The following is a 13,965-nucleotide window of genomic DNA, read 5'->3' on the forward strand; positions in this document are numbered from 1 at the left end:
CTGAAGGGGCAAGATTGCAGCTTGAGATCGATAGGCATATGGTCAAGGAGCACCTCATTACTTTGAATGAGTTCAAATCTCCAGGGCCAGGTGAACTACATCCTAGAGTAATAAAAGAACTGGCAGAAGAACTCTCAAGGCCACTGTCTATTATCTTTGAGAAATCATGGAGGACGAGTGAAGTGCCAGATGACTGGAGGAGGGCTAATGTTATCCCTATCTTCAAAAAGGGCAAAAAGCAGGAACTTGGGAACTACAGACCAGTCACTCCGACATCAATCCCTGGGAAAATTCTGGAGCAGTAATCAATCCATTGAAAACAATGCAGGGACTACTCGAAGCCAACATGGAGGATTTGTCAAGAACAAATCCTGCCAGACTAATCTGATCTCATTTTTTGATCAGGTAACCTCCCTTGTGGACTGTGGGAAGGCTGTGGGCATCATATACCTCAACTTCAGCAAAGCTTTTGACAAAGTGCCCCATGATATCCTGATTAGCAACCTACCTCAATGTGGGCTAGATGAAACAACTATCAGGTGGATCCACAGCTGGCTACAGAATCGGAATCAAAGAGTGCTTATCAATGGGATCTTCTCAAACTGGGGAGAGGTAACGAGCGGGGTACCGCAGGGCTCAGTCCTGGGCCCAGTGCTCTTCAACATTTTTATTAATGACTTGGATGAGGAGGTGCAGGGAATGCTTATCAAATTTGCAGATGACACAAAATTGGGCGGGATAGCTAATACCCTGGAAGAGAGAAACAAAATTCAAAGTGATCTTGATAGGCTGGAGCACTGGGCAGAAAGCAACAGAATGAAAATTAATAGGGATAAATGCCAAGTTCTGCACCTAGGAAAAAGAAACCAAATGATGGGGGAGACTTGGCTCAAAAATACTACAAGCGAGAAGGATCTTGGAACTGTTGTAGATTACAAGCTGAATATGAACCAACAATGCGATGTGGCTGCAAAAAAGGCAAATACTATTTTGGGCTGCATTAATAGAAGTATAGCTTCCAAATCACGTGAAGTAGTAGTTCCCCTCTACTCAGCACTGGTTACGCCTCCTCTTGAGTACTGTGTCCAGTTCTGGGCACCACACTTTAAGAAGGATGCAGACAAACTGGAGAGGGTTCAGAGGAGGGTAACAAAGATGATCAGGGGACTGGAAACAAAGCCCTATGAGGAGAGACGGAAAGAACTGGGCACGTTTAGCCTTGAGAAGAGAAGACTGAGGGGAGATATGATAGCACTCTTCAAGTACTTGAAAGGTTGTCACAGAGAGGAAGGCCAGCATCTCTTCTCGATCATCCCAGAGTGCGGGACATGGAATAATAGGCTCCAGTGACAGGAAGCCAGATTCCGGCTGAACATCAGGAAAAACTTCCTGACTGTTAGAGCATTATGACAATGAAACCAATTACCTAGGGAGGTGGTGGGCTCTCCCACACTGGAGGCATTCAAGACGAAGCTGGACAGCCATCCGTCAGGGATGGTTTTACTTAGGTTCCTGCAATGAGCAGGGGGTTGGACTCGATGGTCTTATAGGCCCCTTCCAACCCTACTATTCTATGATTCATAAAGACATTTGTATTAGCTGATAAATGCCAACTGCATAAGTTTAAACTGTCCTAGCCAATGCCATTAAATAAGCCAGCAGAAATTGTGTTCCTGTGTGTTTGGTTTACCTGGTTTTTTACTTTCATCATGCATGTGATCTCTGAACAATCTTGCAGGCTTATCTTTTGAGAGGGTGTAGAGAGATCAGTCATATTCCAGATATACAGTTCAGTGCTCCCTGAGCATGATGCCCATACTTGGTCCCTCTAAGACAAAAGGTAAGAGAAAACAAAAAAAGCTATTCATTTTAATACAGAAAATTCTATAACATATTATTTAAGTTAATATTGCAACAGTCAATTTACAATCATAGTGTTCTATAAAATACCTCAGGGAACAACTGGAAACTGAAGAAGAACACAGGCAGATCTCTTGCGTTGCTTTCCATTATTACTTTCTGTCGAATAACCCCATTTGTTGTGACTACAAGAATACAGCTTCCTATACCTTCAAACAAACACACACAAAGATTTTAGTATCTGAGAACATGTCATCTCATCAAAACAGAAACTGATACAATAGTGTATGAATCCTATATAGAAGATATATGTGTTGTTGTTCAGTCGTTCAGTCGTGTCCGAATCTTCGTGACCCCATGGACCATAGCACGCCAGGACTTCCTGTCCTGCGCTCTCTTCCAGAGCGTGCTCAAGTCCATATTCATTGCATCAGTGATGCTTTCTAGCCATCTCATCCTCTGCCATCCCCTTCTCCTTTTGCCTTCATCCCAGCATCAGGGTCTTTTCCTGGGAGTTTTCTCTTCGCATTAGGTGGCCAAAATATTTGAGCTTCCGCTTCAGTATCTGCCTTCCAATGAGCAGTCAGCGTTGATTTCCTTTAGGATTGACTGATTTGACCTCCTTGCAGTCCAGGGGACTCGTAAGAGTCTTCTCCAGCACCACAGTTTGAAAGCATCAATTCTTCGGCGCTCAGCCTTCCTTATAGTCCAGCTCTCACAGCCGTACGTTACTACTGGGAAAACCATAGCTTTGATTATGCGGACCTTTGTTGGCAAGGTGATGTCTCTGCTTCTTACTATGCTGTCTAGGTTGGCCATAGCTTTCCTCCCAAGGAGCAAGCGACTTTTAATTTCATGGCTACAGTCACCGTCTGCGGTGATCTTGGAGCCCAAGAAAATAACATCTGTCACTGCTTCCATTTCTTCCCCTTCTGTATGCCAGGAAGTGATGGGGCCAGATGCCATGATCTTCATTTTTTTAATGTTGAGTTTCAAACCAGCTTTTGCACTCTCCTCTTTCACCCTCAACAAGAGGCTCTTTAGATCCTCTTCACTTTCTGGCATTAGGGTGGTATCATCTACGTATCTGAGGTTGTTGATAATTCTCCCGGCAATCTTAATCCTGTGATTCATCCAACCCGACGTTTCTCATGATGTACTCTGCATATAAGTTAAATAAGCAGGGCGACAATATACAGCCTTGTTGTACTCCTTTCCCAATTTTGAACCCAATTTCCCAATTCCCAATTTCCCAATTCTCTTGCTTTCTCCATGATCCAGCAAAAGTTGGTGATTAGTTCCTCTGCCTCTTCAAAACCCCGCTTGTACTTCCGGTAGTTCTCGGTTCGCATACGGCTGAAGCCCAGCTTGTGGGATTTTGAGCATAACCTTGCTGGCATGTGAAATGAGCACAATTGTACGGTAGTTTGAACACTCTTTGGCGTTGCCCTTCTTTGGAATTGGAATGTAAACTGGCCTTTTCCAGACTTGTGGCCACTGTTGAGTGTTCCAAATGTGTTGGCATATTGAGTGCAGCACTTTAACAGCATCATCTTTTAGGATTTTAAATAGCTCGGCTGGAACACTGTCATCTCCACTAGCTTTGTTGTTACTAATGCTTCCTAAGGCCCACTTGACTTCACTCTCGAGGATGTCCGGCTCAAGTTCAGTGACTGCACTATCATGGCTATCAGGGACATTCAGATCTTTCCTGTATAGTTCTTCTGTGTATTCTTTCCACCTCTTCTTAATCTCGTCTGCTTCTGTTAGGTCCCTGCCTTCTTTGTCCTTTATCATGCCCATCTTTGAACAAAACGTTCCTTTGAGATCTCCAATTTTCTTGAAGAGATCTCTAGTCTTTCCCATTCTGTTGTTTTCCTCGATTTCTTTGCATTGTTCATTTAAGAAGGCCTTCTTGTCTCTCCTTGCTATTCTCTGGAACTGCATTCAGTTGGATATATCTTCTCCTTTCTCCCTTGCTTTTCGCTTCCCTTCTTTCGTGAGCTACTTGTAAAGCCTCCTCAGACAGCCACTTGGCTTTCTTGCATTGCTTTTTCTTTGGGAGGGATTGAGTTGCTGCCTCCTGAACAATGTTACGGACCTCCGTCCAGAGTTCCTCAGGCACTCTGTCTATCAAGTCTAATCCCTTAAATCTATTCCTCACCTCCACTGTATATTCAGAAGGGATATGATTTACGTCATACCGGAATGGTTTAGTGGTTTTCCCTACGTTCTTCAATTTAAGCCGAAATTTTGCAACAAGAAGTTCATGATCTGAGCCACAGTCAGCTCCAGGTCTTGTTTTTACTGACTGTATAGAGCTTCTCCATCTTTGGCTGCAAAGAACATAATCAATCTGATTTCGATATTGACCAACTGGTGATGTCCATGTGTCGAGTCGCCTCTTGTGCTGTTGGAAAAGAGTGTTTGCTATGATCAGCGTGTTCTCTTGGCAAAACTCTATTAGCCTTTGTCCTGCTTCATTTTGTACACCAAGGCCATGCTTGCCTGTTATCCCGGTGATTTCTTGACTTCCTACTTTAGCATTCCAATCCCCTATGATGAAGAGGACATCTTTTTTTGGCATTAGTTCTAGAAGGTGTTGTAGGTCTTCATAGAACCGATCAACCTCAGCTTCTTCGGCATCAGTGGTTGGGGCATAGACTTGAATTACTGTGATGTTGAACGGTTTGCCTTGGATTCATACTGACATCATTCTATCGTTTTTGAGATTGTACCCCAGTACTGCTTTTCCCACCCTTTTGTTGACTATGAGTGCTACTCCATTTCTTCTAAGGGATTCTTGCCCACAGTTGTAGATATGATGGTCACCTGAATTAAATTCACACATGCTTGTCCATTTTAGTTCGCTGATTCCCAAGATGTCGATGTTCAATCTTGCCATCTCACGTTTGACCACCTCCAGCTTACCTTGATTCATTGATCTTACATTCCAGGTTCCTAAACAATATTGTTCTTTACAGCATCGGATTTTCTTTTCACCACCAGACCCATCTACAGCTGAGTGTCCTTTCGGCTTTGGCCCAGCCGCTTCATTCTTTCTGGCGCTACTTGAAAATACCCTCTGCTCTTCCCCAGTAGTATACTGGACACCTTCCGACCTGAGGGGCTCATCTTCCGGCGTCATCTCTTTTAGCCTTGTGATACGTTCCATGGGGTTTTCTTGGCAAGAATACTGGAGTGGGTTGCCATTTCCTTCTCCAGTGGACCACATTTTGTCAGAACTCTCCGCCATGACCTGTCCGTCTTGAGTGGCCCTGCACGGCATAGTTTATGGCTTCACTGAGTTACGCAACCCCCTTTGCCACAAGGCAGTGATCCATGAAGGGGGAAGATATATGTACACAACGCTTTTTCTAACCTTAGCATACATGGCTTTAATATTTCTATCACGGGAAAAGTTATAGGAGGACACAAAGGGCTCCCCCAGGAAGAGTGGAAATGTGTAGAATATGTTGGGGTAACAATCTGGTCTGCAGTACCTTTTCAGGTTTCATTATATTCCACTACTGCCCTCTTCACATTCAACATTCTTTTTTTATTATTATTACATTTCTAGACCACCCAATAGCCATAGCTCTCTGGGTGGTTCACAAATATTAAAATGACAAAATACAGAATAAGAACAGTCTAAAATATAAAAGCTTAAAACTACAGTATAAAAATACAACCAGAATAAAACCAAGCAGCAATACAGAGATTTAAAATACAGAGACACATTTAAAACAGCAAAGTAAAAAAATGGGGGGGGGGTGCTAGTACTATCATTCTCTTACTATTGTATCAGACAGTATTTGATCATGTCGAGTTTGCACGGCACTTTGAGGATAAAGTCGCTCAGATTCGTCATGAATTGGACACCACCATTAATGTAGTTCCATTGGTAGAGGCGTTCAGAGCACCGTCTGGTCCAGTTTTATTGGATGAGTTTCAGTTACTGAGGCCTGAGGATGCGGACAAGGTGCTTGGCCAAGTCCGATCGACCACTTGTGTGCTTGACCCTTGCCCTTCATGGCTTATTAAATCAAACAAGGAGGGGATGTCCGGCTGGGTCCAGGAGGTTGTAAATTCCTCCTTGAGAGAGGGAGTGGTGCCTGCCGCTTTAAAAGAGGCAGTAATTAGACCACTCCTGAAAAAGCCTAACCTGGACCCAGAGGATGTTAACAATTATAGGCCAGTGGCCAACATCCCCTTCCTGGGCAAGGTGCTTGAGCGGGTGGTTGTAGGACAGCTCCAGGCACTGTTGAATGAAACGGATTGTCTAGATCCATTTCAATCGGGCTTCAGGCCTGGTTTTGGAACGGAAACTGCCTTGGTCGCCCTGTGGGATGACCTCTGCCGGGAGAGGGACAGGGGGAGTGCGACCCTGTTGATTCTCCTGGACCTCTCAGCGGCTTTCGATACCATCGACCATGGTATCCTTCTGGATAGGTTGTCTGGGTTGGGAGTAGGAGGCACTGCACTACAGTGGTTCCGCTCCTACTTGGATGGCCAATTCCAGAAGGTGGTGCTGGGGGATTACTGCTCTGTGCCTTGGCAATTGTGCCATGGGGTTCCACAGGGCTCTATTTTATCCCCCATGCTGTTTAACATCTACATGAAACCACTGGGGGAGGTTATCCGGAGGTGTGGGCTGAGGTGCCATCAATATGCAGATGACACCCAGCTCTACCTCTCTTTCTCATCAAAACCAGGTGAGGCAGTGACTGTTCTGAATCAGTGCCTGCGCACGGTAATGGACTGGATGAGGGCTAATAAACTGAAACTCAATCCAGACAAGACAGAGGTACTGTTAGTGGGTGGTTCGTCTGCCCGGCTAGGTGATATTCAACCTGTTCTGGAGGGGGTTGCACTCCCCCTAAAGGATCAGGTTCGTAGTTTGGGGGTGCTCTTGGATCCAGAACTGTCACTTGAGGCACAGGTGAACTCAGTGGCACGGAGCACTTTTTATCAGCTTAGGCTGGTATACCAACTACGCCCTTATCTGGACAGAGATAGCCTAGCTACAGTGATCCATGCTCTGATAACTTCTCGTCTGGATTACTGCAATGCGTTATACGTGGGGCTGCCTTTGAAAACGGTCCGGAAACTTCAGCTGGTCCAAAATAGGGCAGCAAGATTGTTAACAGGGACTGGCCTGCGAGCTCATATTACGCCAGTACTTTTCCAGCTGCACTGGCTGCCAGTCCATTTCCGGGCCCGATTCAAAGTGCTGGTGTTAACATTCAAAGCCCTTAACAGCTTGGGGCCAGGTTACCTGAAGGATCGCCTCCTCCCATATGTGCCTGCCCAGACCTTGAGATCATCATCAGCGGCCCTTCTCCGTGAGCCCCTGCCAAAGGATGTGAGGCGGGTGGCTACTAGGAGGAGGGCTTTTTCTGCTGTGGCACCCCGGCTCTGGAATGAGCTCCCTAGTGAGGTTCGCCTGGCGCCTACATTGTATTCCTTTTGGCGCCAGGTGAAGACCTTTTTATTTTCCCAGGCATTTTAGTATTTTAGCTTTCTACATTTTTAGCTTTGCTGTTTTAAATCTGTATTTTAAACTCCTGCACTGCTGCTAGGTTTTATTGTGGTTGTATTGTTATATTGTGGTTTTAATGTTCTGTATATTTTAAATTGTTTTATTGTGTGTTGCTTGGATTTAATTTTTGTGAACCACCCAGAGAGCTTCGGCTATTGGGCAGTATAGAAATGAAATAAATAAATAAATAAATAAATTGTTCGTGAGCCCCAGGAGGGATCTCTTCCTATTGCACATAAATGCCTCAAGCAAAGTACGTAAGCCACATATTTACGTTAATAAAGTGCAAATAATCTCCACTGGAAAGAAAAATAACCAAGTGCTTGATAGGTTTAGCACCTACCACTGAAATCACACACCTGATTAGCTGGCCAAGACAAAGGAGGACAATTTGTTAAGAATAACGGCAAGGCCATGGGTTACGTTTTTCTTCATTTTAAATCACATTCTTGTCATTAAAAAAATACGTCTCACACACACACACACACACAGAGGAAACTTACAGCACCAAAGTCGGTTATTGTGGAATTTGATAGCAGTTAGAGTTTCACAAGGCAGCTGAAATCTGCGGTTCACTTTTAAGGTGCTGATATTCCAAGCAATCACTGTCCCATCTAAGCTGCACGAATATGCCTCACTGCCCACATGCAAGGAAAGTGCAAGGTGTTAACCACTGTGTTACATAAAATAAATCTACACAGAAATCAGTACAGTGGACAAAGTCAAATATGAAATCATCACCACTGTGTCTTCAATACAATTCTGGACAACATGTGAGAATACGACAGCAGTGTATCTTAAAGATTCAGACAAATCAAATTTTATTTAGATTTTCTCATTTCTAAGCTTTCATGTTATTTCGAAAGCTTGCAAGCCCCCTCCCCTGGCTTATAAGTTTCCAAAGGCATTAGGAGACCCACCACATCCCCCATGGAGAATTGCTTCATGAAAAGATAAGGACCATAGAGCTTACTTGGGGCTAACATGGCACCAAAAAATGAAGACAACTTGCCCACTAGTTCTGGCCTGGCACCTAGAACAATTCTTAGCAAATGCTACGATGATTATGTTAAACAGAAGTACTTAATCTTAGCTGCAATTCTCTAGCTCATGATATAATCCCAGTGGTCCTTGATCCGGAACAAGCGGCCCACCCACACTGTACTCAACTGACCTGGATGCACTGTCTCTGTTCTCCACAATATCCACGATTTCAAAGCGATGGTCATTCAGTTGCTTATTGCAAGACATGCTATGAGTATTGATTAAATAGATAATGGAATCTTGAGAACCGATCCAGACTTGACTCTGTTCTGCCATTACCATACATTTCTGCATTTGCCAAAACAACAACAACAACAACAAGACTAAACAGTGTAATATGGATTATCTTAGTTTCACACCTAAAAGATACACCCCAGTTTTTTCTTGTCTTTATTAAAATATATCAACCCGACTTGTAATTGTGGGATGTGGACCAAGATTAAAGTTATTCTAGTATATTAAATACTAATAAGTAGCTGAAAAGGCTTGATGTAACTGGAAGGGCTCTCCAGAGCAGGACTCAATGGTTTTTTAACAGCCAATTTTTCTGAAAGAAAGCTGAGTGTTATCCAGAGATGAAACTCCAGTTAATCATGTGTTGCACAGAGAACTATGTTTTAATATGAGCCCTTTAGGTGGGCAGTTCCCCATAACAAACATTGTTGCCTTAGGAAGAAGAGGCACTATCTTCACCAAATGAACGTCTATACCCTTTCCCACATGTGCCATGTAGAATGATGTAGAACTCTTAAGTTCTGTGAAAGCCCACTAGCAGGATATAAATATGACCAGGCTGAAACTATATTTTGCATCTCTCAGTTCCTTCTAGGAGTGTCATTCCAACTCCACTCACTTGTGCCTCTCCACCTACCTAGAATCTCTGTCTCTAGCAAATGAAAGAATGAGAGACTACCAGCTAACTAACACCCACTTCCCAAGCAAGAAAGGTAGTTGTCCCTCTCCAACAAAGAGCATATCTGGCCAGAATTAATATAAATAGTGGAGGAATAGAGGAGAAAGAAGAAAACAAGAGACACATCTACTAAAACAAAAACAGGATGGAAGATTCAAGAAAGAGATAAAATGTTTGAGGATATTTCAGTAATCTTTTCATACTAGTAAATAAAGCTTCTGTGGCATCTCCACAGTAAAAGTTGCTTACCAACTTAGAGCTCCCCACTTTAAAACAGTGTTGTCTAGACCATGTAGACGCATCAAACACAACCACCTTCCCCTCATTCAAAGCACACCATAATTTTGGATGGGCATCTCCATGCCTCTCTGCTGGGTCAAGCTGCCCTAAGAATTGGAGGGAGGAAGTAGTGACACACTTGATAACAAATACATTTGCATCTACCATCAAGCCACATACTAGTCCCAGTTTGCAAACCAGGTGACTGGGGAAAACCAGCAGTATTTTTGTTGCCTCAGAGGAAATGCTGAGAATGCCTCCCTCAACTGTTATTTCTTGACTATGAAGTGTTTTGCTCAAGAGCCTCTCTGTATCAGTATATATAGCTAAGCCTAACAGGAACTTGGCACCATAGCAGTGACTCCTGAACTATTCTGCCATGTACCATTTTGCCCATGCAGTATAGTGGATTGAACGTTGGCCTTAGAGTGGGGATACCCAGGCAGCTTTTGGCCAAACATCAGGGAAAACCTCCTGTCAAACCAGTCAGACAACAGAACCATTTGCCTAGGGAGGTGGTGGGCTCTCCATCGCTGGAAGTATTCAGACAGAGATTGGACAGCCCTCTGTCAGGCATGCTTTAAACTGGATTCCTGCCCTGAGCAGGGGGATGGCCTAAATGGCCCCTTCCAACTCTATGATTCTAGGATTCATATCCATACCCAGCACCCACCCCAGCCATGAAGCTCACTGGATGGCCTTGGGCATGTCTCTACCTGCCACACTTTCTACAGTTGTTGAGAAGCCAGCATACCCCCATCCTAACATTTCTGTCCCAACTGTTCCCTGCCCTCCAGCAGTCCAGTATACCTGGTGTATAAAGCAAGACTTCCACTGCTTGGGGAAATGTTTCACCAGCTGATGGATTGATCTTGTGCTTCAATGTCTCTGCTGTTGTTTTGGGGACCATCATGGGCACTGAAGCAAGGCAGACAAACACATTTTCCAAGTTACTATATGGCATAAAAGGAAAAAAAACGTACACACACTTCTGAAAGAATACAAACAAGTCACAGAAAGAAAGGACTGTATTTGAAAGCAAGTTGGAATCGCTACACAACTGCTCCTGGCATCCTACTCCTCCCACTACTGGGCCTGGATGCTCCCCAAGTCTGCCACATGGTATCCAGGCTCGAATGTATTCATGGGCTTGACTGCCTGGATAGGTGCATGGTGGGAGTTGCATCAGCACAGCAGAGTTGTGGATCATATTCTTAAATACAGAGCAAGGGCTAGCCAGAGCATTTAAGCCTCAACCCAGCTCACCTTCATTCTTCATCTTGTCAAAATAAGATAGTTTGGAAGCAGCATAAATTATTTTGGAGGACTGCAATGCACCGACTACTGCATCCATTAGCAGAACATTGGTAAGTGCTTGCTGAATGTATTGGGGATCCTGGGAGGTTAAAAAACAGAGGAACAAAATCATGACTTCAAATTGCATTTTCTCTTCTGTGCCTACAAAAGAGGCCCATCTTTTATATTTCCCAACAATATATTTGATCATATTTGATGCCCTTTTGGCTCTGATGTATCTCTAACAGATATATTCTATATATCATATTCCCAAGTTTGAATATGAAATAAAGCTTTTGTTTATTGAATTATACATTCTCATTCTTGGAGAGGGAGAAGAACCCTTCCTTCAGGACCCTTTAAAAGGGCAATTTCAATGACATTCTTGAATATCTAATCAATTAATTCATTGATTAGACCAGCCTCCTCCAACCTGGTGCCCTCCAAATGTGTTAATACTAGAACTCCCATAATTTCTAACCAGGTAATTATGGATGTTGCAATCCAACACATCTGGAGGGCGCCAGGTTGGGAAAGACTGGTGGATAGACCCAGAAAGTATAACTTAATTGATCTAGCACCCCCGCTACCTCATAATACTGATACTGAATATGTGGGGTCTAACCAATCACCACAAATCGCTTCTAGTTTGGGGGAGAGAGAAAGTGGTGCTTTGCCGAAGAACATCAGAAACCATTAAACAAAATCTGAAAGTTACTTGGAGTCCTATGAAGATTGCTCCCTGGAAAACTAAACCATCCATCGATCCTACACAGCTCAGTCTTATTGTGCTTTATTTTCTTCTCTCCCCCTTTCATGTATGTCTTTTCTATATTTTATTGGTAATATAATGCTTCTGTTACCTGAGTTAGGGTGTGTTAGGTTAGGGAGAAATTAAAGGGGAATTAAGGAATAAGTCATGCGCATGCTACAAGGAAGGGTAAGATGGGCAACTGTCTATGTTAAACCTTCTCAACAGTTGTTTCAAATACACAGGCAGACAATTTCAAGCACATTAATGAAGGGTATTATGTTTTGCAGAAGTGGACTGATGCCATAGTAAATGAATCACTTTGCTTCTTTAATTATTAATCTTGTCTTATACTTGAAAAGGGCATGGAAGACATGAGCCTGAAAATAAAAAAAATATGGTGAAAGAATAGAAAGCATGTTTTTAACAATTAAGACATAGTTCAGCTGCTAGTACAAAGTGACAGACCTTGTGATCATCTGCCATCTTCTTCCCAGCCCACATCTCTTTCACCATCAAGTGCCAAAGATCACACTCAGATTTAAGATTTGCTTCAAAAACTTCCTTTTTGGACACAGCTTTGATCTTTAGAGTGGGAATCCTGAGAAGGAGAAAAGCGACTGTAGTACTCTTCACTTCCTGAAAAACCGGGGGGCAGGGGGGAGAGAAATGAGAAGTTAATATTGATGTAAGGCAAAATACTACTATCTAGTCATCTCATCTCTTGGTCCCATACCCCCAAACCTTCACTACACCTTTTCAATTAGTGCTGTGCCAAAAATTTAGACTCTCCCATTTGGGGCATTTCGGGAGGTGGGGTGACAAAAACTCTGGAGAAAGAGGCTGGTAGGGGTGAGAATTTCTGAGAATTTTGTCTTGGGGAGGGGGACAGGGTTTCCACATACCTTTTTAAGTGTAGGCAATTCTTCAGGGGTCTTCTTTATATATTTTTTAAAAAACTGCACTTGCAGGACCCCAGGCCTCTTCTCCAGCCTGGCTGCTCTTTCTGAACTCCCAGGAGACCATGTGACCTCGCCCTCTCTAATAGGCATTTAGGAAGAACTCCCGACTGGAGAAGAATCCTGGGCTCCTGCAAGTGCAGGGAGTGTATTTTTTAAAAAATTAAAAAATAGAAGAATCACCTACACTTTAGAAAAAGGTATGTGGAAACCCTGTCACCCTCCTCAAGGAGAAAATTCTCCGAAATTTTCCCCCTCCCTGCAAAAGAGGCAGAAAAAACAATGCCTCTTTTGCAGGGAGAGAAAAAGTTCCTGAAAATAGGGGGCAGGGTTCGGCACAGCACCATTTTCAATTCCCTATACTGTTAGCCCTTTACAGAGGCTTGCTTTTACTTTTATTTAGAGGGGGTGAGGGGGTTAAAGACAACACAGCCCCCTGAGTTCTTTATGTACATTGTGGGATCTTATTAAAATGCCTGCTTCCGTTTCAAGGAGGGGCAGAGGCAAATTTCTAGTCCTGGTTTGCACGAATCCCAATATGTGAGAGCAGGAATTTCCAGTGCTGTCCTCAGTGCTGAACAAGTCACCAAACATGCCCTAGGGGTTGCTGTAATACAGCTGATGATAAATAAAATTTACTACTATTAAAACTGATGCCAAAGGCCAAGGTGTTTCACATCAGTCCAGCACAAGATTATAATTAGCATTTTAGATATTGGATGCCTAAGAATAATTAGGCATCCAATTATTATAATAATAATAATTAAAAATAATGCCCCTTCATGTATCACTGCCTTGTTGTGGCGAAGGGGCTTGCGTAACTCAGTGAAGCCATAAGCTATGCCGTGCAGGGCCACCCAAGACGGACAGGTCATGGCAGAGAGTTCTGACAAAATGTGGTCCACTGGAGAAGGAAATGGCAACCCACTCCAGTATTCTTGCCAAGAAAACCCCATGGAACATATCACAAGGCGAAAAGATATGACGCCGGAAGATGAGCCCCTCAGGTCGGAAGGTGTCCAATATGCTACTGGGGAAGAGCAGAGGGTATTTCCAAGTAGCGCCAGAAAGAGTGAAGTGGCTGGGCCAAAGCCGAAAGGACACTCAGCTGTGGATGTGTCTGGTGGTGAAAAGAAAATCCGATGCTGTAAAGAACAATATTGTTTAGGAACCTGGAATGTCAGATCAATGAATCAAGGTAAGCTGGAGGTGGTCAAACATGAGATGGCAAGATTGAACATCGACATCTTGGGAATCAGCGAACTAAAATGGACAGGCATTGGTGAATTTAATTCAGGTGACCATCATATCTACTATTGTG

The 13,965-nt window shown here is 43.5% G+C and overlaps 1 protein-coding gene across 2 annotated transcripts in view; it reads right to left on the reverse strand.

Annotated features, from left to right (window-relative positions):
• Positions 1-13,965, reverse strand: part of DENND3 (DENN domain containing 3) — a 68,275-nt gene that overhangs the window by 3,859 nt on the left and 50,451 nt on the right. For both annotated transcript variants that reach the window (XM_084848648.1, XM_084848650.1), the window contains exons 16-23: positions 12,154-12,324; positions 10,905-11,034; positions 10,449-10,556; positions 9,609-9,745; positions 8,577-8,734; positions 7,906-8,039; positions 1,951-2,069; positions 1,691-1,828 (exon numbers count right to left, since the gene is read on the reverse strand). In XM_084848648.1, the coding sequence (XP_084704774.1) occupies positions 1,691-1,828; positions 1,951-2,069; positions 7,906-8,039; positions 8,577-8,734; positions 9,609-9,745; positions 10,449-10,556; positions 10,905-11,034; positions 12,154-12,324 (1,095 nt within the window). The remainder of the gene's footprint in view (positions 1-1,690; positions 1,829-1,950; positions 2,070-7,905; positions 8,040-8,576; positions 8,735-9,608; positions 9,746-10,448; positions 10,557-10,904; positions 11,035-12,153; positions 12,325-13,965) is intronic.

The sequence above is a fragment of the Heloderma suspectum genome, chromosome 4 (genome assembly GCF_057233095.1).
Source record: "Heloderma suspectum isolate Gila_16-S chromosome 4, 16-S_ref, whole genome shotgun sequence".
NCBI classification, from domain to species: Eukaryota; Metazoa; Chordata; class Lepidosauria; order Squamata; family Helodermatidae; genus Heloderma; species Heloderma suspectum.